The sequence below is a fragment of the Anser anser genome, assembly GCF_964211835.1.
Source record: "Anser anser genome assembly, chromosome: 3".
Classification (NCBI taxonomy): Eukaryota; Metazoa; Chordata; class Aves; order Anseriformes; family Anatidae; genus Anser; species Anser anser.
In genome coordinates this window covers 32,867,778-32,892,255 of record NC_139722.1, presented here as the reverse complement: position 1 = coordinate 32,892,255, position 24,478 = coordinate 32,867,778, and the positions used below count along the sequence as shown (strand labels likewise).

Genomic DNA, 24,478 nt, shown 5'->3' with positions numbered 1-24,478 from the left:
GACCATGTAGGTTTGTTTCCTTTGCAGATCATTTTAAAAGAGCCAACAAAAATACTTGTTCATCTTCTCAGCTTAATTTCGCTTAAAAAAGTGTGTGTGATGTTGAATAATTAATGGATTTTATTCAGTTAGAGGTGAGTAAACTGTGGATTTTCTTACTTCAGTTAGAAGTGAGTAAAGGATGGAGGCAATCCATAGGAATCATGAGGGCTTTTATTTCTGATGGTGTGGGTTGTTCCATGACTCCTTGCCATCAGTTTCAAAAATAATGGGTTAGGGTTGTCAGTGGCTCTCATCAGCAATTTTCACACGTGAAAACACAGAAGAGGGGCACATTGTGCACTTTGGGATTCTGGCGCAGAAATCAGATCCTCGATGCCTCAGTGATTCTTTGGCCACATCTGAAACATTTGGGACGCGAACATTTGGGATGCCTCTCCTCAAGGTGTCTACCTCGATTTGTGCGACTTCTGAGCCAACTTTTTCTTTCTGGGGCTGCAAAAAAGACCAAAAAAGCTGGCTTTAAAGAAAAAAACACAACGCTGCTGCCTCCTGGGGCTCACTAAACGCCCCCCCCCCCGTGCCTCTGCTCCCTCCCCGGGGGTCTCGCAGCCCCCTCAGGCCCGTCCCTGCCCCGCCCCCCCCAGGCCCGAGGCCGCCGCCCTGTGCCCGCGCAGCGGGGCCGGGCCGAAGGGGGCGGGGCCGCGGGGCCGCCGGGAGCGGTGACGTGTCCGTTAGGCCCCGCCCCCGGCGCAGGGTATATAAGGGGCGGCGCTCACGCCGTCGGTCTTTTTCGCTCCGGGTTCGCCGACGTCGAGCAGGTGAGGCGCGGCCGCCGCGGGCCGGGCCGGGCCTAGGGGAGGGCAAGGGGGGGGTTGGGGGGGCTGCGGGGCGCGGCCGCCCCCTCGGAGCGCTGCGGGGCAAAGCGGGGCGGGCGGGGGGGCTGGGGGGGAGCCGGGGGGGCTGGCGCCGCGCCGCTCCGTTATGGGTTCGATGCGGGGTTACGGGGTGCGGCCGGCGGCGTTGTGCCTCGGGGGTGGCGGTGGGGAAGCCCCGGGGGGTCGGCGGGGAGCGGGGCGGGAGGGTTGGGGGGGGGGTCCCGGGGGGCGCCGCCTCGCCCGCGGCGGGGGAGGGGAGAGGTTGGGGGGGGGGGGGAGGAAAATGGCGTCCCGCTCTTCCTGCCCGCCGCCAGCGCCACAAAATGGAGGACGCGGCGGGCCCGGGCGGGGTGAGTCACACACAAAGGAGCGGGGCGGCCCCGCCCTCCGCGCTGCCCGCCGGCCTCCGCGGCCCCCTCGGCCCCGCCGCGGGGGTAACTCGAGCCCGAGGAGGAGGAGGGGGCGACGCCGGGGGGCGCTCGGCAGGGGGGCCCCGGTCCGCTGCCGCCCGCCCCGCTCCGCTCCGCTCCTCCCCTCGGCGGGGCGGGGCCGGGCCGCGGGCCTCAGGGCCCGGCCGGGCCTCCCCGGGCAGCCCAGTGCCCCTTCGGGGCTGCGCCCGGCGGGAGGCGCTGCTGAGGGGGGCGGGGAGCGCGGTCGCGAGGGAACCGATCGGCCATCCGGAGGTAACCGGGCTGCTTGTGGAACTCGGCAGGTGTCGACTGTCTTTCTGCCAAAAAGGAAGAACTTAACCAGCGTCGAAAATGGGAAAGGAAAAGACCCACATCAACATCGTCGTCATCGGCCACGTCGATTCCGGCAAGTCCACCACTACCGGCCACCTCATCTACAAATGCGGTGGTATCGACAAGAGGACCATCGAGAAGTTCGAGAAGGAAGCCGCTGAGGTGCGTGGGACTCCCATGGCCAACGAAGTTGTGGGCGTGGGTGAATAAAAAGATAAAGTTGCAAAACCATTTAAGTTGCAAAATGGATCAGGGATACAGGCAGTTAATTTGAAATCATCCCCATGATTAAACAGTGCTAAGGCATGGAATCCACCACAATAGTTGGTTATACTGAAGTTGTGAAGTGCAAAATGGAGGGCAAAGAAAGGTACTCCAGAGCTACGTCCATGTAGTGAACCTTGGAATCGCAACTCAACTGGAGTTGCCAGCTTCAGTCTTGGCCTACATTTAGCTGAAGCCTAATAATCACAACTGTGTTTATCTCTAAAAACAAAGTTATGGATTTTGGTACTTGAACCTGGAGAAAGTCTTCAAATGTTTATTGCTTCTGTACAGTAACAAAATAGCTTTTAATAAGCACATCACAGAATGAAATGCAGCGAATGCTAGGCTGCATGGCTGTTAAAATGCTGATTGCAATGGGGATTACATTAGTAAGAGAACTAAAATTCATTGTGGACACTTGATAGTAGGACTTGGTCTTAAGAGATCTATCCTAAAGAGGTGATAGTGCAATTAACAAGCTGTCAAGAGGGCCAAACTGTCAACAGGTTAAATAACAGAAAACAGTTGGCATCTCTCACTGGTTGTGCCAAGTGTATCTATGCCAGAGTCTTGTAAGCAACAGTGACGTTTTTCAGCATAGATCACTTACTATTTTTAGCTTTCGCCTCTTACGCTGTGTGTAGTTCACGGTCTTTCTGAGATGCTGTACATTTACATACTGTAAAAAAAAAAATAATAATAATAATTCTATTTTTAAATCTATAGATGGGCAAGGGTTCCTTCAAATATGCCTGGGTCTTGGACAAGCTGAAAGCTGAACGTGAGCGTGGTATCACCATTGATATTTCCCTGTGGAAATTCGAAACCAGCAAGTACTACGTCACCATCATTGATGCCCCTGGACACAGAGACTTCATTAAGAACATGATTACTGGAACTTCTCAGGTAGGGAAAGAGCTAAGGATTTGGGGAGTTCAAGCAGGCTGTTCCTTAGTTGCTTTACTGTGAGGGAGTTCCCCTAATGTCTTGGCATATGTGTAGGCATTATAATGAAGGCTTTTTTCTTTCTTTTCAAAGGCTGATTGTGCTGTCCTGATTGTTGCTGCTGGTGTTGGTGAGTTTGAGGCCGGTATTTCTAAGAACGGGCAGACCCGTGAGCATGCCCTTCTGGCCTACACCCTGGGTGTGAAACAGCTGATTGTTGGTGTCAACAAGATGGATTCCACTGAGCCACCTTACAGCCAGAAGAGATACGAAGAGATTGTCAAAGAAGTCAGCACTTACATCAAGAAAATTGGCTACAACCCAGACACTGTAGCTTTTGTGCCAATTTCTGGTTGGAATGGAGACAACATGCTGGAGCCTAGCTCTAATGTACGTTTTGTATTTCTTTATATTAAAAAAATCAAACTTTGCAGGGTTACAGAGATCAGTTGTGCAGTGGGTAAATGCATGTTCTCTTAATAGGAGTGATCTGAAGTGCTGAGGTTAAAATCAAGTCCCAGCACTTGACGAGTTCTTATTCTGTAATAATACACTGAGTGCTGTGGAGACAAACTGCTTCTTTATAGCTTCATGCTGTTGAGTGGGCAGGCAGTGATGCTTGGGCTGTCTTTATTCCAGATGCCCTGGTTCAAGGGATGGAAGGTTACCCGGAAAGATGGCAATGCCAGTGGAACCACCCTCCTTGAGGCTTTGGACTGCATCCTGCCACCAACTCGTCCAACTGACAAACCTCTGCGTCTGCCTCTTCAAGATGTCTACAAAATTGGCGGTACGTGTTTCCAAGTTACTCACTTAACAACAGCACCTAAGGCACGGGACAGATGCAGTTTCTTGCCTGAAAACTGAGTAGAAAATGTAAAATACTTCTTGGAAGTGTTGTCTTCCTGCCTGTAAGGGCATATAATAACTGGATTACTGAGACCGCTTCTCTTTTGCAGGCATTGGTACTGTACCAGTTGGCCGTGTGGAAACAGGTGTCCTGAAGCCAGGCATGGTGGTTACATTTGCCCCTGTCAATGTTACGACTGAAGTAAAATCTGTTGAGATGCACCATGAGGCCCTGAGCGAAGCTCTGCCTGGTGACAACGTCGGCTTCAACGTGAAGAACGTGTCTGTGAAAGACGTTCGCCGTGGTAACGTTGCTGGTGACAGCAAGAATGATCCTCCAATGGAAGCTGCTGGCTTCACTGCACAGGTGACTTTTGCAACTTCAGGAAGATGTTAAAATCTACATCTGGGTTGTGAAATACTAGAATTCTGCCCTTTTTTTTTTTTTTTTGAACCAGTAGGATAACCTGTAAAGTGACACAGGCTTGTGTTCTGAGATAAGATTTGCTTTAAGCAAATCAGTGACAGTTATATAAGACACACCAGTCTCTTGTGGGGAGCTTTTCAAACTTATTCCAGTGTTAACTTCATAAATGGCTTTTTTTTTTCTAGGTTATTATCCTGAACCACCCTGGCCAAATTAGCGCTGGTTATGCCCCTGTGCTGGATTGCCATACTGCTCACATTGCTTGCAAATTTGCTGAGCTCAAAGAGAAGATTGATCGTCGTTCTGGCAAGAAGCTGGAGGATGGCCCTAAATTCCTGAAATCCGGAGACGCTGCCATTGTTGACATGATTCCTGGCAAACCTATGTGTGTTGAGAGCTTCTCCGATTATCCTCCTCTGGGTAAGGTGTCTTCTAAAACATGCTTAATGCTGGTCTCTGGAGAAGGTGTCTGATTTCTAGTACCGGGATGTAGTTTTTTCTGTAATAAAACCCTAAAAGTTCTGAATTAAATTGCAATTTCAGAATGGAACCAGGACTTTGGTGGGACTGGGGGTATTCTCTAGATAACATAGCTGGATGTTAATGCTGCAGTCACGTGCAGCTTACTGTCCTCGAGCAGCAGCTGCTCGCTCAGCCAACACTGCGCGTTGATGCCGTGCAGTAATGCTGTGGGATGTGTAGCAGTAGACAAAAGTCATAAAAAACCCCACGTTTTTGTTTGCAGGTCGTTTTGCCGTGCGTGACATGAGACAGACGGTTGCTGTTGGTGTCATCAAAGCAGTTGACAAGAAGGCTGGTGGCGCTGGCAAGGTCACAAAGTCTGCCCAGAAGGCCCAGAAGGCTAAATGAAAATTCTGTACATCAGCTGCCACCTCAGTCGTAATCAGTGGTGGAAGAACGGTCTCAGAACTGTTTGTCTCAATTGGCCATTTAAGTTTAATAGTAAAAGACTGGTTAATGATTACAATGCATCGTAAAAGCTTCAGAAGGAAAGGAATGTTTGTGGACCATTTGTTTCGTGGCAGTTTAAGTTATTAGTCTTTAAAATCGATAAATTTTTTAAAAATGGAAACTTGACCAAAAATCTGTCACAGAATTTGAGACCATTAAAACAAAGTTCAATGCTATGTCTCTGTGTTCTTTGGGTTAATGTTAACTTTCTAGAAAAACCTACATACAGGCCTTGCAGGATAAGAAAAGGATGAATACTCAGTGTGCTCAGAAGTTGTGAAGCAAATACTCACATTTTTTGTTTTGCTGTAGAGTGAATTTCAGCAGAGGATTTACTTTTAGCTGTATCTAAGCCTTAAAATCTCATTTCTGCGGTGCTTTTTTCTTTAAAGGTGGTTTCTAGATTAGATAGCACAACTGCCAGGTAACAGCTGCAGTATGTGGTGCATTCTGTAGTGCATTGAGTAAACCAAGAAAACTTGCTGTCAAGAGGAAATAGTGTGAACAGAAAAAAAATTGCATAAGCAACAGAATCACATTAGGTTTCCAGTTAGTTTTGTACATGTGTTTTTCTGATGGTAACCAGAAGATGTTTCTCTTGGAGAACTGGTTAACTGTCATGTAGAGATTTTTAGCGGTTAAACACTTCAATCTAAATGGCTTTCAGTACATTGCAGAATGTACTGAATGTACTGCAGATAGCTGCATTTCCAAAAACAAGCAAAAACATGAAGTTTGAGGATCCTTTGAGATATGTCAGGCAATCTCTGAAGGACCCCCCCATTTCAGCATTTTGCTCAGTTTTTATTTCAAAGCTGAAAGAAACTGGCAGGCACTTGACTGTCTTCGAGCAGCGTGGTGTTGACCTGTCCCATTGTATGGCTTTGAATTTAAATTTTGGGTAAAAGATGTTTATGGGATGTCTGCCTGAAGATGTACTGGAGCATTTCCCAGAGATGTGGTAAATGCACGCTGGTTAGGTCAGCACCAAATGGCATGGCGAGGTTCGTACTTGGTGCCTGAACAATAGGGATCCAGAGCTTTCGATCAGTCGGTTGAAGTGGAATTGGGTAACGAGTCAACAGATTGCTATTAGTTAATAGATAATGAGTTAAACATTTGGGGGTATAAGAAATGCCAGCTATATTAGATGATGGTTCCAAAGTAAGATTGAAAACTTACTCTGAATCACTAAATGCAGATGAGCAGTTAATGGATAATCAGATCTGACTTGCATAATGCTGTTATACTAACCTTTAACATGGTTTCCCCACAGCATCCCCACATAATAAAGTCTGAAAAGAATTGAGTAGCTTTGCGGGATTACTGTTCCATGGCACCAGTATGTTTGTTGTGTTGTCTGTAACACCTCCAAAAAAGCAGATCTATTTGAGTTACTGCTGTGTTGTTCTGATGTTTTGTTTTCCTTCCCTTCTTTAGCTGTGTGCCTGCTCTATAGGAATGTGTCTGTACTGCTTGAATAATCCTAACCTGCTATTAACTTCTCTGTGCTCTGTTTGCTTTGGTTGGATCTTTGCGCCTCTTTTTGGCTCACATTCTGTTTCTTACAACAGTAAAATCTGGGAGCATTACACTCCATTTTTCAAAAGGATAGGTGTACTAAGTACAGTTGGAAGCAAGGGCTGGAGCACTTAAGTCTCTAGAAGATGCTGGAATGCTGTAAAGGATTCTCTTTGCGATACTTTAATTCTACTTCTGAAGGTTTGTTAGTGTCCTGAAGTATAAAACAAAACCGGGGCAGTTGTACCATTGCCGTAATAAAGCTCAAGTATCTTTCCAACTCTTCGCATGGTTCTTTGCAGTTCAAGATGCTTCCAAGAGAATTTGGTCAAACTGGTTGAGCAAAGCAAAAAGCTCTAATTGGGTCGAAAGGAAAAGCAGCTTTGGCACAGTTTTATCTACAGTGCAGCCTTGTATTAGATTTCTTGTGCATTCCTGTTGCCGAGCCTAACAAGCCCATGAAGGATAGCAGGATGTTTGGTTTGGCCGGCGTGGGCTGGGTATGCAGTATCCAGCCCTTCTGTTTGCAGTTCTTCTGTGTTCTTTGGACCAGCATTGTCCTAAGCTGGATGTACTCGCTCGGTTACAGTTTGGAAATCGGCTTGCAGTAAGCAACTGCTTCAAATTGAAACCTTCAGGTGAAATTGGGTTTGAAACGAGCAGTCGGGTGTTTGGAGTGCCTGTGATCCTAAGCAGCTAAAGCTGCAGGGAGGGCAACAAATACAGACAGGTTATGGTGCTAATTGCAGCTTAGTTAGCCTGTCGATGAGGAAAACTGCAAAACGTGGCAACTGCAGAGCTGCTGGGAAGCTGTTTTGTATTAAAATTGCCCAGCTGGGCAGGCACAGAAGTCAGCCAGTTGCTTTGGAAAAAAGCAACTTTGTAGTTTGGGTTCTGACTGTAGGAGAAAAGAAAACTGTAAGCCTAGAGGAACAGGCAGAACTGCAGCCAACAACCTAACATCGTGCACAATTAAAATACATGCTCGTGAATGCTCTGCCTATGATATTATCAACTGCTTTCAAGTGTTAAACCTCAGTTTTACACCAGTTCTGATTTTTTTTGACTATTGTAGACAAGTTTTGCTTTCTATGCACTAATGCGATGCCATCTCAGTTCTTTTATTAATCTTTGACTACATGGGGAAATTGTTAGACTTTTGTAAACAATATTTGGGAATAAAGCTACTTTGGTCAAACTTTTAATAAATGTTAATAGTTGAGAACTGTGTTTGTCTTCTGACTGCTTATTTCTTTAAGCAACTTCTACAGCTGTCCTTAACTCTTTTCATACTGTCCTGTAACGCCAGGGCTATAGATACAGAAGTGTGAAAGCATCGAAATAAAGGGTGAGGTAGTGGAATGTAGAAAACTGGCTAGAATATTAACTTTATTTGGAGTTTTATTGCTGACAGGGGCAATGGGGAGCTGGAAAATTGAAACTAGTTTTCTTTCTAGTTGATGGTGCCTGCTTTAGGATCCTGCAGGGCTTTTGGTACACAGAAATATTCTAAAAATGTATGTGGCTAGGTGTTGAGGGACTTGGATACAACAAAGCCTTCTCTGCACGGAGCAGAAATGGAGCAGCACAGTCATTACAGCTGTAGCCAAGTAACTTCTCGCTCAGGGTTGTTTCCCTGGGTAAATATTTCAGACTGGAATAAAATGGGCTGTGCTCAGACTGCTGCCCCCAAGGTAATTTAATTATATCTCGAACCAGCACATGCTACTACTGGAGCAGTTAATTTTACTGAAATTAGAGATGAAAGACTAATTCACATTCTGATTGTAGGTGGCTTAATGTATGTTGGAAGGCAGTGGCAAGCTTTGTTTGGGTCAAATTACTGATTCTTTTTCTAATTTTTTTTCTTCATTACTTGGTCAAGAAAAAAAATCAGGAAACAATAAAACATACTGTAGCGCAATATCCTTTTCCTCGTTAGTGCTGTGTGATTCAGTGCCCATTTGAGAACAGCATTACCTTGGTCTGGATGACAAAAATAATCTGGTTTTCTCGTATATTAGTTAAACAGCTAGGTAGTGCCTGGAGGGGCAGGAGGAGGTTCTTTGTGGGCCTGGCCAGCCCCAGCAGTGCCTTGCTGCTGTAGTTTTTGCTCTGCAGATCACAGCTCCAAACACTCAATGCTCATTTTTGCTGGTGCCCAAAGTGGCTGAGCTTAGGAGCCTTTACTTGCTGTGAAGGATGGAGGCTGAGACTTTTTTTTTAGTTCTTTTTTTTGTGTGTGTGTTTTCTTTTTCTATTTTAAACCCTTTGTGCATCAATGCAGGCCAAGGTCATTTTTCCATCCTTGTCCTGCTGCTGTCCTTGGATGGGTGCGAGAGGGAAGGCACTGAGAATGCTGGAGGGTGAAGATTAAGGAGAAAAAGCGTTGGGCAACCAGGAATGTGTTTTGCTGTGAGCTTCCTTCAAAACAACACCGTTCCCTTCCCTTGCCTACCTTGATGAGGGTGGCTGCAGAACTTCTTGCTGGTTGTTTGACACCCTTTGCAAGGTCTCTCTCAGCCTGACATAGATCTGTTTATCTTTTGCTTCTGGATCTAAAATACTAAAATATGGCTGCTACCTCCAAAGCTCCTTTCTACCAGATTTTCTTCCTTCTCCCTCTCTCTCTTTTTGGTGCAAATTCCTATCAGTATTAACAACTCTGAGTTTACAAGATTCCAGACCTTCATTGTCAACTCCTCAAATCATTCATGTTGTTTACTGCACCAAATAATTCTTTCAGTTTAGGAATTTGGCCTTCTGAAGCCTTAGACAATAGCCAAATCATAAACTGAATGGAAGAACAAACAGAATTTAATGGTGACCATGGAAGATAACATTGGACCGAAATTCATTTCTCCTGTAACTCTACTGCTAAGGGGGAGGCTGAACGTGCTTGGCTTCGGGAAGAAGAGGGCGTCCAGGGTGCAAAAGAGGTGAAAAAAAAACCAAAACAAAACACATCAGTTTCCAAAGGACAGTGGCTATGATTTCTTTTTTAGGTTTTCCTGAATCCTGTTTAGTGCCCTCAGGTTATTCCTGTATCATAAATCAATTACAGCAGTCTCTCCCCCCCCCCCCCCCCTTTATTTTTAAATGAGTTTACTTTCCTTGGCTGCCTACTGATAATTCTTTAATCCTTTATGCTTCAAGTATTCACACAACATAATTCAAACCTGCCAGCTTCTCTGCACTGACAACAGTTAAGCATGCATTTTCCTCAAAAGCTGGTGGGTGAAATACTGGAGATAACATGGAGATAACTGGAGCCAGCTCGCCCCTAAGTCAGGGTCCTGTCTGTCCTGCCAGCAGCAGTCACTGTCACCTTTTCCTTTTTAGCCCACTGAAATCAAAGGTATATGAGACAAAGTGAAGGAGCCACCAGGGAGCCCACTGGAGCAGTCAGCGGCTGGTGAGATAACCACTGCCAGGCCACACCACGAGGAAAAGGCAAGGCAAGGTGACCTTCCCCTCCAGGAGGGCTTTTATTGTAGTTCTGACTGAAATTTCATAGAATCACAGCATGGTTTGTGTTGGAAGGGACCTTAAAGACCATCTAATTCCAACCCCCTGCCATGGGCAGGGACACCTCCCACCAGACCAGGCTGCCCAAAGCCCCATCCAGCCTGGCCTTAAACCATGGGCCATCCACATGGGGATGGGGCATCCACAGCTTCTCTGGGTAGCTTGTGCCAGGGCCTCGCTGCCCTCTGAGTAAACAATTTCTTCCTCATCTAATCTATGCCCACCCTATTTCAGTTTAAAATTGTTACCCCCTTGTCCTATCCCTACACTCCCCGACAAACAGTCCCTCCCCAGCTTTCCTGTAGGCCCTCTTTAGGCCCCGGAAGGCCGCTGTAAGGTCTCCTCAGGGCCTTCTCCTCTCCAGGCTGAACAACCCCAACTGCCTCAGACTTTCTTCACAGGAGAGGTGCTCCAGCCCTCTGATCATCCTCGTGGCCCTCCTCTGGCCCCACTCCAACAGGTCCTTGTCCATCTTATGCTGGGGGCACCAGAGCTGACAACAGTAATTTACATTTAAAAGAAATTTTCGGGTTCTGCTTATCTGCAGCCACATAGGCATATCTTAAGCAAAACCCCCATTTTTTTTCTTTGATATATATATATATATATGTATGTATATATGCATACATATTATATATGATTTTTATATATATACACACATATAAAAATTGTTTATGTGCCAACTTTTTTTTTAATCGTTACCTATTTAAAGGGTCACTTAGGACTTCTTTCAAACCTGCAGTTATACTTTTGAAGCTGGATTCTAAACAAGTTCCTCAGTAAATGGGGGGGGGGGGGGAGAATAACAAATGGCTTAAGTAAATATTTAGTTTTATACGCTGGACTGTGGCTTTGCTAACAGGACATGGGTATTTTGGAGAAAGAACCATAGGCTCCTTTGGTGCTAAAGTTGTGTCTGAGTAATGCAAACAAGCCCTTAAATAGCCTTTTCCCGAGGAAAAGAGTAGATGAATTCAAGTGTAATGATACGTTTGCTGCTACTTGACTTTTATTTCTAGAATAATAACTAGCATCATGCAGTCTGCTGATAGAGTTATGAACTGTGGCGTTATATCAGTCTGCTGATGCATTTACGAACAGCGCTGCTCAGAGAAGGAAGGGGGATGTATGCACGTTCGTGGGGACCAGGAGAAAGGAAACAGCAAACCTGAACAAGAGAAGAGCTTCTCTGCCCCGCCACAGCCTCTTCTTTGCTAGGGCAGTGCCCACGACTCACTTCTGGGCAGGAATCCCAGGAATTTCCACATTAACAGCACAGCTGAGGAGGACTGAGACCATGGAGCTGGTCCGTAACCGACGCCCACCGGCTCCGGGCAGCATCACCGAGCCGGCTGGCGGTGGCCTGGCCAAAGTCCTGCCAGGTGCCGTGGGACAAGGACGAACCCTCGCCGAAGCAGCTGGCTCAGCACTGCCGGCCCCGACAGCCTTTCTACTCGTGACTCCTAAAATCCCATACGCTTGTGACACTGGCCACACATGGCACTTTTCAAGTTAAGCCACATAAAATTTGCAACCGAGGCGGCTTGTCATGAGCGTGCTGTCAGCTCCCCTCGCTGCCTGCCGCTCTGTAAGTCACAGGGAGAGCTCATTTCCCATCTGGCTCCATGCCTGCTCGCCAGTCAACCACATCAAGCTTTGATTCACGTGGAACAAGAACAGCGTGTGCTTATCAGTCCCCAGCGGTGCCTGAAAACATGCCTCCTGGGGCTTGCGCTGGGAGGTGCAAAGATGCTAGAAATGAAAGTCTTCACCCTTCGTTTCATCCACCTTCCACCTCTACCACAGACAGCATCAGCCTTCCCTGAACCGTGCTCCCCCCGGGGAGCAGCGTGCTGCCCACTCGGGGTGGCTCTGCAGACCCACTGCCATGCAGGGGGGAGCTGCTGCTACAGGGACCCCACTGGGGAAGCTGCCCATGAGGGCACGTTCAAGTCTGTGGTTCAAAACCCCAGGGAGACACCACAGCCTGTCAACATATCTAGACTTGAGCGTGCTAAGACGTGATGAAGTTGCAGCCTGCGGCTTCTAGGCTGGAATATTTGCCACCGCTGGACTCCCCAGCACAGAGGACAAGGCTCACGCTCCACATTTGGTCACTAGATGACGGTGACTATGGAGTCAGAAAGTTTCTGATGGGAAGCCACATCTGCCTCCTCCCTCAGACTTACACATTCAGGGTTAAGCCTGTGGAGAAGTTTATGGAGATAATAGAAAGAAAAACACCCCCCTCCCCCCCCCCAAGCACCCCTGTGGTAAAAACTGTAGAAGATGAAGAATCAATCCCTTTTTTTTTTCCCCTGCTCATTTTGTAATAGCAGCTGCAGTCCTTCACCTTCCTGAAGAATGGTCACCACTAACCTCCAGCACAAGAGGGGAAGGCCACGTTTTGTTTCTCACTAGCCCTGCAGAGCCACAGAAAGAACTGCAAACAAGCACGACACAGGCCATGGCGCAGGAGGAAGCCCAGAAAGCACCTCCCCAGTGGAAACAGCAGCTCCTCAGGGAGAGCAAATTCCTCCTTCAACCACTAACAACTGTGATCTTGGGATGCCCATCACTGAGTGGAGAAGCACAATCAGGAGACAGAGGTAACCAAGATGATAAACTCCTGAGCATCTACAATGACTGCAAGTGAAGATCATTGCTTACCCAAGTGCAAGGTACTTGCAAGGGCCAGCAAAATGGAGGGCTAAGGAGAGCCATTTAGCACAACCGCCACTGCAACAATTAGAGCAGCTGGGTGACCATCAAAGACTGGGTGACAACAGCTTTTAGTGTCTCCTGGCATAGTGCAGCTTCCTATTTTTCTCTTGCTGCCATCTTCCTGACAAAAATAATGAAAAAGATAAAGAAACTGGCCAGGTGACATTGAAGTACTATATGAAATGAAAGCTAGAACACGAAAGGAAACCAACAGTTGTCTTGAAAATATGGTACAAGGTAGAATGGTAGAGATCTGAGGAAACTTTGCTCAGCAAAAACTGGCCTGTGTTCTGCAGGAAAGAAAAAAAAGAGAATCACATTGAAACAGGGAACAAAGACACCCTTGGTATGTGCAAATGAGTTAGGCCAGCCTCATGCACCCTACCCTCCCTGCTTTTCTGGTCACAGCATGGTTTACAGGAGCACGAAGTACAGTTCATTACAGCACAACCCAGGAAAAACAAACAGACGTCAATGTTGAAGACAAGCTGGTCCTGCCCTTCCCATCCTGCCAAGCTCAGCAAGACCACAGGAGCTGCGAGGTTCTAAGCTCACTTTGTCTTCACATAAAAACTAAGCCTTGTGCATAGTAACAAGTCTTCAGCAGTGAGTTAGAAAGCAGATGGCACAATGTCTGCAGTTTATCTGCCCATGCTATTTGCAGCAGATTATTTAGCCTTTCTGTGCCTGGATTTCTTTAGAAAACAAACAGAACTGCTTACTTACAGCTAGGACTTCAGTTAATGTCAAAAATCTTCTCAGACAAGAATTGTTCAACAAGTATGTTATATATAGCGAGCCCTACATAAATGAAACAGCTAACACCTGAGGAACAGCCAGTCCTCAAACTTGTGCATGTGCAAGGCTTTACATTGCAGTAAGTACAGACATTGTTCTCCCACAGGTGTCTTGGCAAGGCAGGTTACCAGCGGCCGAGGACCCACTTCATGCTGAAATAGAGCAGTTGTTACAAAGGATTTGGAAAGCAATGGACTTCTAACTTCATTTTTTTTACCCCTGAGTTAATTCTCTCCCTCTTCCCAACTCTTAGACCACAGCTGTGCATTCTTAAATAGCTAAAAGAAAAAAATCAAAACCTCACTCCTGCCTCTTCCTCTTAGCTTAGTGGAATCACCCTTTGATTGACACCGGTGTGTGCAAGAGCAGAACCAAGGCCTTTGTAACACAGAAATAAAATAAGTTTGGCACTAGGTAAAATTGTTTGCCTTTGTAGCAGGGTATGAGGGGCTTGCCTTTAAAAACAGACATGAATGGATGCAAGGTTTTCCTGTCAGGCAGCTGCTGACAAGAGCTAGGAAATGCAGTTTTGAGACTGCACAATCTTTTTGAAAGTGAGAGGAAGAAAGTGTCAATAGGGCTTCCTTCTTCGTCTGTAAAAAACACACCTAAGTTTTTACAGACATAGCTACATCGAAAATGGATAAAATGCAAAGACAATGCATTGAGCAAAGCATGAGACTTTCTCAATCAGCACTTCAGCTGGTTTGAACAGGCAGAGAAGGAAGGGAACTGGGGCTTCTTTGGATTCCCGTAGCCAGAATTTCAAGAACACCAAATCTGGATCCTGAGTTACACTACAGAAAGTGTAACTGCTTTCCTTACACTAAACCTGAGGCTTAAAGGGTTGAAGTAATTGAGCCAATAAATCTGAAAGTAGGCCATAAAGGGGCAGTTGCGCTGCTTTTCTGAACCATTCTGACATGAAGACCAACCTACAGATCATTTGCCTAAAGCTGTTCTGTACAAGCCAAGAGCTGGTGACAGAGCGACGTATTTAGGTGGGCAGATGATTCCCCAAACAACTCTGTAAGCTCTGCCCATCCTCCTGCTGCATGACAGGATTTCTGTCAACAAAAAGGACAGAAAAGGAACCACTCATGCAGAGCAAATAGGGAACAGTCCAGAACGTAATTTCAAAATGATAGCTATATTTAACTCCCACAGAACTTGTTCCCAAGCTTGCTTGCCCATTCAATTCAGAGAATGCTGAGGATTTAAAAAGAAACGAGGTTTGTTTGAATAGAAGTACAGCGTTAAGTTTATTTTGAGCAAAAATGACTAGCATCAGAGAGACCACTGCTAAATCAGGCAAGGATTCAGTAGGTGCACAGCAACAGCTTGAGCTCAGTGTTTCCTGATGGCATGTGACAAACCAACTGATCTCGTTCAGATGCAAATTCTGTTACTGCCAGCTGCAGGGCCAGTGCTGATGAAAAATCACTGGTCCTGCTTCCCCGGGCTGCAGAGCCCCTCGCTGCTCCGGCCTCCGGCTGCCTGGAGTTGGCACAGGTTCACAACAAGCCCCCTGCCTTGCTCAGCACCCTGGCCGAGGCAGTCTCAGCCTTCACCAGCTCTGCAGCGAATCTAGCACTGCCTCTGTACTTCATCTGTGTGTGAACTGTGACCAGCTGAATTGCCAGGGCTCTACTGAAAGAAAGTAACTGCAAGCTCAGAGACAATTTCTAGTTTGCTAAGCAACAACCAAGCTCTTCAGCAAGTTTCAAGACAAGCTTTATTTATTTTAAAGGAGAACAGGAAAAAAAACATGATACAGTGTTTACATTCAGTTGGCCTCCTACACAGATTTTACTATTTGTATGGCGCACACGTTCCTAGCCAAGAGTTTCCTGTTGGCTAACATCACACTAAACCATCAGGCAGCAGCCACTGCACAGCTCTAAGCACCGGTACCAGAGTCAGTGGAGCACTTTCCAGCTCAAATCGTCTTGTGCTAATGTGGGTTCACGCTTGGTAACGTTTCTTACTCATTTCAAAAGAGCAAAACACAGTCGTTTCCAAGACGCTTTATGACAGGTTTTGATGATCTGACATCTTCTACAGAAGCAGAGCTTTAAAGGCAATTCCTGCATCTTGCTGGCTCCAGACCACATCATTGTTATCTGTGACAATGCTAAGGTGAGCACAGGTGATCTAGCCACATACTCTAGCAGGAGGCGAATGCTTCTCACACAGGTGTTTTAACAAAAGTACTCTCCGGCTCCTCTTCAGAAAGCTCTGCTGAAATCTGTGTTTGGGAAGCTGCTTTCTCCGAGTACATTTTCCCTGGTACATACTTATCAGTCTGAGGGAAAGCTTTTAGCTTCTCTGCCTTCCGGTGTTTGTTTTTCACAAATCTTAGCAGGTTAACAATAGCTGCTGGGGTAATTCCAGGGATGCGGCTGACTGCACCAATCTGCACGTAGAAACAAAAACAAGTCAACCTAAAACAAACCTAGACTCTGAAGCCAGACAGAAATGAGATCAAAACCCGTGGGTATTCCCTTCCCTGATTCTCCTCACACCCATGTCCCTTGGGAAGACACGGAAGGGATTTCGCCGCTGTTCAGCCTTGCTGTGGCCCAGTGACTTACCGTCTGGGGACGGTTAGAGCTCAGTTTCTCCCGCACCTCTGTTGACAGTGATGCATCAATAGCAAAGTAATCTAGGTCCTCCGGCAGTTGGAGGGCTTCGTCTCGACGCACTTCTTCTATTTCCTCCTGTTGGTTGACTACACACCACTCATAAGCAGCTGTGACAGACGATCAGGGAAACGAGAGGACAAGATACAGACATTCACATGAAGTAAGTCGATTCCAGAAATTCTTGGAAGCAGAAAGAACAACTCTGTCAAGATGATCAAAAGCACTGAGGAACCTTCTAGCCTCACAGATTAAGGAGCCTAATTCATATCACTACTCTGGAAGAAATCATACTCTTTAATTTGGTACAGGAATTAAGATACACAGATTAGCTTTTCCTCTTCTTCCAGGAGAGGATGGTCTATTTGATGGAACAGTACAGAGGAAAAGCCCAGGAGTGAACACAAATAATTGATGTCACCCCACAAAGTGAAACACAGGCACTCAGACATGACTGTAGCCTATGGTAATACATGCATGCTCTGATAGGAGTGCTTCACTTCTCTAAACAGCAACATGAAACACACAGCAATGAAGTGGCTTGCTCTGCCGTTACTAAACAAACCCCACACAGATCCCGCTAGGATATCGTAACCCTTGTACTTTACCTTCTATTTTCAATCTCTCTGACAGTTCTCTCCATTTAGCAAACTTTCTCAGGGGTTCTGGGATAGCCCTTGCCAGAATCTCCATGTTGGCCTCTGGATATTGAAGCACGTCAAAGGCACTGTGGAGAACAAGAGTAGATTTTTTATGGTACAAAGTACTGTTACTTGCGTCGTTCCCAACTCAAACTTTTCAAGGTGAGGCCAGTAACAGCATAGACCAGACCAACTGCAGAGCACAGCTCACCTCCCTGCTACCTCCTCTCAATACACAGATGAGCAGTTCAGCTCTCCTTGCTTGTTTTTAGGTTATCAACTTTTATTTACAATCTAAGTCATTCTGCCACACTAATTGCTGTTGTTGGTAAACAGAGATCTTTAAAATCCCTCACTTAAGATCTTTTTGTATGTCATATGTTATAGGGTGCAGTATGATTTTTAGATCCCCATCAGCTTTTAAGGAAAAATGAACAGCAAGATAGAAGAAACCAAGTAAGGGCATTAAGGAGAGCCTTTCAAAGAGGTGGAGTCAGTGACATCTTAGTCACCGGTTTAGAACAGAAAAGATAGGTGAGATACAGGATGGGTAAGGTAAACAAGGGCCCTCGTGTTGGAGAACAGCCACCAGCTAACACTAGCATAAAATTTACATTGCCGGTTTATCAAGCCTTCAGCAAAGCAGCAACCCACTGCAAAACTGTCACCATTTGGTGACGCTGTCAGTACAGCCAGCAAGCACTGACTGGGCCAGCAGAGTACTCTCTTTAGGAGCCTAGGTCAGTGCCAGGAGTTGTGGCACAGCAGAAACCCCAATATCACGCTTCTTCTATAGGCAAAGATCAGGTGTGAGCCCCCCAAAGGTGACAGAGCTGGAATCTTGGAGTATTGACAGCTTCGGGAAGGCTGACCTGCAAGCTTCAGCTGAAACCATTACCTCATAGGTGACCTTCGACTGCTACTCAGGCGAACTTCTGGTATTAGCTGGGACCATTTGGATACACTGAACTGAAGGGATTTCAGTGCTGCAATTCCATCCTCTAAAGCAGCCTTCATCTTAACCGCTTGTTCGTATCGCTGCTGTGACACACACCCGGCTTCCTCAAAACCTGCAGAGACAGGCGGCACATGGGACAGAGGTCTAAAACCAGGCAGCGCTGCTGACTGCAAGAGCCACCCTAAGAAACTACCTCTGTGGGTAAGCCTGGCGTCGGCGTTGTCCGGCCTGAGGGACATGCGGAACTCCACGCGGCTGGTGAACATGCGGTACGGCTCGTTGGTGCCCAGCGTGGTAAGGTCATCGATCAGGACACCGATGTAGCCCTCTGTGCGACTGACAATGAAAGGAGGCTTGCCACGAACCCGGAGGCATGCATTGATGCCAGCAATCACACCCTGGAGAGACAGAAAACAAAACGAAAAACATTTACTGGTCTCTTTATGGCTAGAATATCAGCACGTCTGCATCTAAACACTCATGCATCCAGCTGCACCTTGGAAAAAGGAATAACTGGGGCTAGTAATCCAGGCAGTATCTCCCCTGCAATGCTACAACTGTCTGAAGAGCTTCTTGGCCCCTGCTGACACACCTAGAGACATTTCCCACATTTTTATTTATACCCTCCGCATGGTCTCCATGGAATCAGGGCAGGCAACAACAATAAGAACATCTCACTAGAACAAGACGGGCCTACAATGACTGCGTATCAAGGACAAACGCCAAGACAATATCCCTTCCTGAGCACAGAGTCCACACCATCAGATTCACCTACCTGAGCTGCAGCTTCTTCATAGCCTGTAGTGCCGTTTATCTGGCCTGCAAAGAAGAGCCGCTGAACAAGACGGGACTCGAGAGAAGCAGTCAGCTGACGGGGATCTAAATAATCATACTGCACCCCGTAGCCTAGGACAAAGAAAAAGAGAGATCTTAAGTGAGGGATTTTGAAGGCCTCTATTCAAAGAACAACAGCAATCAGTGGGGCAGAATGACTTAGTTTACCAACTTCCATTTACAATCTAAAAACCACCAAGGAAAAATCCCTGCATCCAAGAATAAATTCTAATTTTGTTTCATATTTACCTTGGTTTGCTATGCTCTAAACAAAATCTGTTTTTTAGTAGCTGGTAACCAATATGAAATACAGATTTACAACTATCTGCACCCCTCACCTGGCTGTAACATCTTGGCTTTTTCCAAGCCTCGGATAGATTTGATCACCTGCTCCTGGAGCTCAGGCGGCAGTGTCATTGACAGGCCTTGAGGGTAAATGACGTTGGACTCCAGGCCTTCGGGCTCCAGCCACACCTGATGCTCACGGTTTGGGAAGCGCAGAACCTTTGCCTCCAAGGAGGGACAGTATCTGCGACATGAAATAGCCATAAGCATCATCTGATCTGGAGAAAATGCAATTTTCCAGAAGCAAAATAAGGCAGATATAGAGTTTCAGAGAGACTGTCAGCTCCCACCACTCAGAGCCTCGTATGGTGCCACGTACTTACCGGGGACCCTTTGTTGTCTCCCTCACATGGTTGTTCAGGTGGAGGTTATCTTGAACAATTTGCTGAGCTTTCGGGTTAGTGTAAGTCAGGTAGCACGAGAGCTGATCTTCTGGCTGAAAGAGGCCAAAGCTCGCTTTAAGGTAATCCAGTCACAACACCCTGCGTTCTTACTGAACAGCTCGTTTCTGAGGACCTCCAAGCTTGGGCAGCTTGCTCTCAATTCCTGTAGAGCTGGGTAGTGCTGTTATACCCACTGCACATACAGAACGAGAGTAATCAGAGAGCTTGAGCAATATGCCCAAAAGCAGACCAAGAACACAACTTGGGAGTCCAGAATCTGAGTTCTATCCTATACGCTGCATTCCTAATTATACGATGGATATTCCTATTAAAGCAACAGATTCTATCATGACATTCCCATTAACCACAGCAACTCAAAGCTCTGAAGAGCACTGAGGAGGAGTAAGTGCTGACTCTTCAGCCACCACTCAATTAAAAAGTTTGCTGAAGACTAAAGAAACCTATCAAAATCCTGCAATTAACATGGACAATTCAAACTTTGGAAAGAAAAACACACTGCAAAATATTTCACTATTTTTTTCTGGAAAAAAAAGTTGATAGACTTACATTCAAAACTGTAATAAATGCCACACTTAACTCCTTAAAACCTATCCTACAAATACCTTCGACTTCAAGTGATATTACACCCTCACCCCTCAATTATAGTAGGTCATTGCAATTCCTATATGCTTTGGGACAAATTAACTCCCAAACTAATTTATACTTAATTTGGTGCTGTTTAGCCACACTATGTAAGAATGCCACCCGTTTTGCACAGTCTTCTTTAGAAAACTGAGTTTTTTCTTTTAATTTACTGTAAACATATCACCTCTTAAGTTCTGTGGATAACTCCATCCTTTCCTTCTCCTGGTCTACACTACTAATGATCCCTACTTTCAATATTTTAACCTGTTATTCTAGTGCTTTGGTAGCAAGCAAGATATAAATCTCCACAATACTGGTCTAATACCAGCAGTATTTTGTAAATCACACAGTTACCTAGCACAGAAAGAATACTGCTAATAATACCCTATTTCATGCAATTCTCACTGTAAAGATAAAGAAAGTGGTCTCCAGGTTGGGCAGCAAGAGGAAAAAGGTACTTGCTTTGAAAAGTGAGCAGGCAAATTCTTCCTTTGCATGGAAAACCTCAGAAACTTCTAGTATGAAGAATACTGCCCAGCTCACCTTCCCAGCCATGAAAATCCCTTACATCAGCTCCCCGGGGGATTCTCAGCGTGACATTCCCAGAACCACCCCGAGTCACTCCCCGGCTACACGTGCATTTGACTTGTGCTACCTCACCTTGATCCACACAGCCTTGCTGAGGAAGCTGAACGGCACAGGGGGATTGTCAGCTGTACGTTCCTCCAGGCCGCTGAAGTCAATCGTGTCCTTGGCAAGCCGGGGCGGTGTCCCAGTCTTCAGCCTGCCCACGGCGAACCCCAGTCTCTCCAGCGTCTGCGCCAGCCCGATGGACGGCTGATCCCCTAGGCGCCCAGCCGGATGCTTCTCCAGTCCAACGTGGATCATGCCCCTCAGAAACGTGCCCGTGGTCAGGATGACACTCCCCGCGTGCACTGTGCTCCCATCCCCTGAAACGGCAAGTTTTCAGAGATGCATTTATTTTACCATCAATGAAGCCCTGGTATACTGGTCTAGAACTAGACTAACTGTCCACCAAGGGCTTATGCAGCTTTTATTATTTGACGAAATCAGTACTTCAATAGCATTAATAACAGTAACTATCATAAGCAGCGCATACAGTTACTCCTATATTTTTATTATTCCCCCAAGTGTGTTACCCAAATACAGAAATCCCACTCCTGGGAAAAATTCCTATCCAGGCCTTTATTTTGGACAGCCTGCTTACTAGACCAGCCAGTGGTAACAAACCACGAGACTGCTAGTAACAGGACACTACTGTCCAGAAACATCGTCTGCAGCATACTCTGTTTGCCAAATAAAATTTCATAATACCGCGTGGAATTCAAAATCACGAGTCTGGAGAAGATTAAACGTATCTGAATTCTCAATATCCAACCAATCATGTTTTTCATTGTGTTAGAGATACTTAGTTAGGCTTAGTTTACACCCAGCCTAATTGGGTGTAATTTGCCTATTGGCTAATTCAACTTTCTCACTGCTGAATCAGAAGTGTTTACCCTGCAGGCTGCTCTTAGCGTAAAGTAACTGAAGGTGCTTACGGAGCTGCTTGCACATACCCAGAACGACTCCTCTGACTCTGCACTTCCCAGGATGGTCTGGTTCTGGTTCTGTCAAGAGAAGATCTTCCACAGATGCCTCATGAACTGTCAACAGTGGTGTGTTAAGGATTTCCTTCTGTCATGAAAGGAGTTACTGCAAAAATCTAGGAAGTTCTGAGACATTTCAGCAGTCCCACACCTTGCCATTTTACAAAATATGTTAGCTTCTTCCCCTTTCCACTCTTACCAGGCCACTTGACAGACATTCAAGTACTGTACCAGTTCCTGATTTATTAAGTAGAACTTTCCATTCACAGAGTTTAAGCTCAAAAGAAACTGTTTATAAACACTGAAATGTATATACAACATTAGAGAAATGTTTAAAACTACACTGAGCCCCAACAATCTATAGTGTATTAAAGCACCAACCCGAAAAGTATCTAGTTTAGACAGGAAGATGTCAAAAAAAAGTATCATCTTCTATAATTCATCCTAATACTGCAGCTTTGACTAATATATTCTAATACTCCAGCATAAAAATACACAGAGAAAATTCCAAGAAACAAGCCCACATTTTAAAACTAGTCATCATTCTTAATTTTCTCTTAAAATACTCTGCAACACCAATCCTGCTGTTTTAACCCAACAGCAGTATATAGGTATGCTAATATGTTGATGATGTATCCTGAAACAGTCGTCTTGGGAACCCTCTACACTAGGGCTCCTGTTCCCAGCTTGATGCTGTCCCTGCTCCACCTCAGCAGGTGGGTTCAGGTCCCAGCTGCTAATACAGCGCTATGGGACAGATGCAGGAGCTGGTGGCACGCATGGTGAGTCCAGCTGATCATCCTACCCACTGCTCTGTGGGGCATCTGACCTGACCACACACGGCTTGTACGAACACAAGGCAGCGCTGCCCTATTTCTGCAGAGCCGCCTCAGACCGGGTTCTTGCAGACAATGTTGTGCTCTGCAAAAAGCCGTATTACCACCAGCTGCATTTCTCTTTTAAAATGTAGATGTCACATGATATAAAACAAAATATATTTTAGATGTAAGCTTCCAGAAAGGAAAAAAAAAAAAGTACGTATCTGAGAGTACGTAATGCGTCTCAATAACATCACATGTTGTTTATCAGCTAAGGAACTAGGATTCCTTTGCAGCTTTTTGCAATCCTCGGATCAATGTTTCTCCTTCCTCCACGTGCTTTAATTTTCAGATATCCTCACACACTGCAGAGCAACTGAGACCTTTTTGAGAATATTGAACAGCGCAGGCTTCCTTAATGCTTATTTGACACTACTTTCTGTCAGTCTGATCTGGAGAGAATGGCCTCAAGTTGTGCCAGGGGAGGTTCAGGTTGGAAATGAGGAGACATTTCTTCTCAGAAGGAGCAGTCAGGCATTGGGACGGGTTGCCCAGGGAGGTGGTGGAGTCACCGTCCCTGGGGGTGTTCAAGGAAAGGTTGGACGTGGTGCTTAGGGACATGGTTCAGTGGGTGACATCGGTGGTAGGGGGATGGTTGGAGCAGATGATCTTGGAGGTCTTTTCCAACCTTACTGGCTCTACGATCTCCTCATCTCGGGACAGATTCAGTAACCCCTGGCCTGGCGCAGCCCTGCCATCACCCGCTGCCCCCCCATCCCTCTCTCACCCGCATGTTGTCCCTGTAGAGGCCGCGGTCCACCTGCGCCCGCAGCCCCCAGACGGCCGGCCCCTTGCAGCGGTTGAGCACTTTGTAGTGCACGCCGGCCAGGTCGCACACCCGGCCGCACAAGCCGTCCAGCGCGTCCACCTCCCTGACGAGGTGCCCCTTGCCGATGCCGCCGAAGGACGGGTTGCAGGACAGCTGGCCTGCGGGGAGCACACGGGGAGAGAGCCGTCAGCGGCCGGGGGGGCAGCGCAGGAAGCCCCGAGCCGCCCCTAACCCAGCCCCGGTCCCGGTCCCGGTGCCGGTACCGATGGTGCCGATCTTGTGCGTGAGCAGCAGCGTGCGGGCCCCGCCGCGAGCGGCCGCCGCCGCCGCCTCGGTCCCGGCATGGCCGCCGCCGATCACCACCACCTCGTAGCCCGCTGCCGGTGCCGCCCCGCTGCCCGCCCGCCGGGGCCCGCGGCTCGGTGCCGGCGGCAGCGCCAGGCGGCGCCACCGGCCGCGGCACAACATGGCTCCCGCGGGCTGCCCCCGCCGCGGCCCGGCCCCCGGAACGGGAAGCGGGGCCCTGCGGAGCCGCCACGTCCCGCGGCGCCCGGGCGCCCCTCAGCGGCCGCCGGCTGCTCCGGGAGGGCGCCGGGGAGGGCGGCGCCTCGGCTCGGCTCGGCCCGGCCCCTCCGCCCGGCGGGACTTTCGGTTCCTCGGCGCCGCCTGGAAGAGGAACCCGGGGCGCGGCTCATGGAGGGCGCGGGCGGCCCCGGGGAGCGCCGGCAGCGGGCGGTGCGGCGCAGGGGGACCGCCGGGCGCGGCTCCTCCGCCGGCGGCGAGCCGAGGGAGGGCGGCCCCGCTGCCACCGGGCGCGGCCGTGCCGCCAAGGCAGCCCCGGCCGGCGGGAGGCGGCCGGGGGGGTCCGCGGAGAGAGGCGGAGAAGCGGCGGCGGTGCCCCCCCTGAGGCTGCGGGGGGTGCTGTCGCAGCTCAGCCTGGGCCGGCGGGACGTGTCGGAGGCGTCGGGGCTGGTGAACCAGGTGGTGTCGCACCTCATACAGGCCATCCGCGGCAGGGACGGCGGCTTCGGCTCCATCGGCAGGCTGGGCGCCGGCAGCTACTACGAGCGCGTCAAGGTAGGTGCGGGCCGGCCGCGACCGCGGGGCTGGGCCCGACCGGC

General features: G+C 47.7%; 2 protein-coding genes across 3 annotated transcripts; one reads left to right on the top strand and one right to left on the bottom strand.

Moving 5' to 3' along the window:
* Window positions 1-664: 664 nt before the first annotated feature.
* On the top strand, window positions 665-5,257 carry EEF1A1 (eukaryotic translation elongation factor 1 alpha 1). The gene is made up of 8 exons (XM_083830140.1): window positions 665-821; window positions 1,591-1,783; window positions 2,615-2,794; window positions 2,927-3,223; window positions 3,473-3,623; window positions 3,793-4,049; window positions 4,295-4,529; window positions 4,855-5,257. The coding sequence occupies exons 2-8, from the start codon at window positions 1,640-1,642 to the stop codon at window positions 4,977-4,979; spliced, it is 1,389 nt and encodes a 462-aa protein (XP_083686266.1). The 5' UTR covers window positions 665-821; window positions 1,591-1,639; the 3' UTR covers window positions 4,980-5,257.
* Window positions 5,258-15,364: 10,107 nt separating this feature from the next.
* MTO1 (mitochondrial tRNA translation optimization 1) lies at window positions 15,365-24,368 on the bottom strand. Of its 2 annotated transcripts, none has more exons than XM_083830133.1 (12): window positions 24,351-24,368; window positions 23,316-23,515; window positions 21,681-21,798; window positions 20,761-21,050; window positions 19,396-19,508; window positions 19,066-19,256; window positions 18,669-18,799; window positions 18,087-18,291; window positions 17,834-18,005; window positions 16,903-17,021; window positions 16,247-16,404; window positions 15,365-16,068 (listed from the first exon to the last, which is right to left on the bottom strand). In XM_083830133.1, exons 2-12 carry the CDS (start codon window positions 23,319-23,321, stop codon window positions 15,841-15,843), a joined length of 1,731 nt encoding a protein of 576 aa, XP_083686259.1. In that variant the 5' UTR covers window positions 23,322-23,515; window positions 24,351-24,368; the 3' UTR covers window positions 15,365-15,840. The 2 variants fall into 2 exon arrangements, with proteins under 2 accessions (XP_083686259.1, XP_083686258.1); XM_083830132.1 differs by lacking the exon at window positions 24,351-24,368 and adding an exon at window positions 23,621-23,849.
* Window positions 24,369-24,478: the final 110 nt, after the last annotated feature.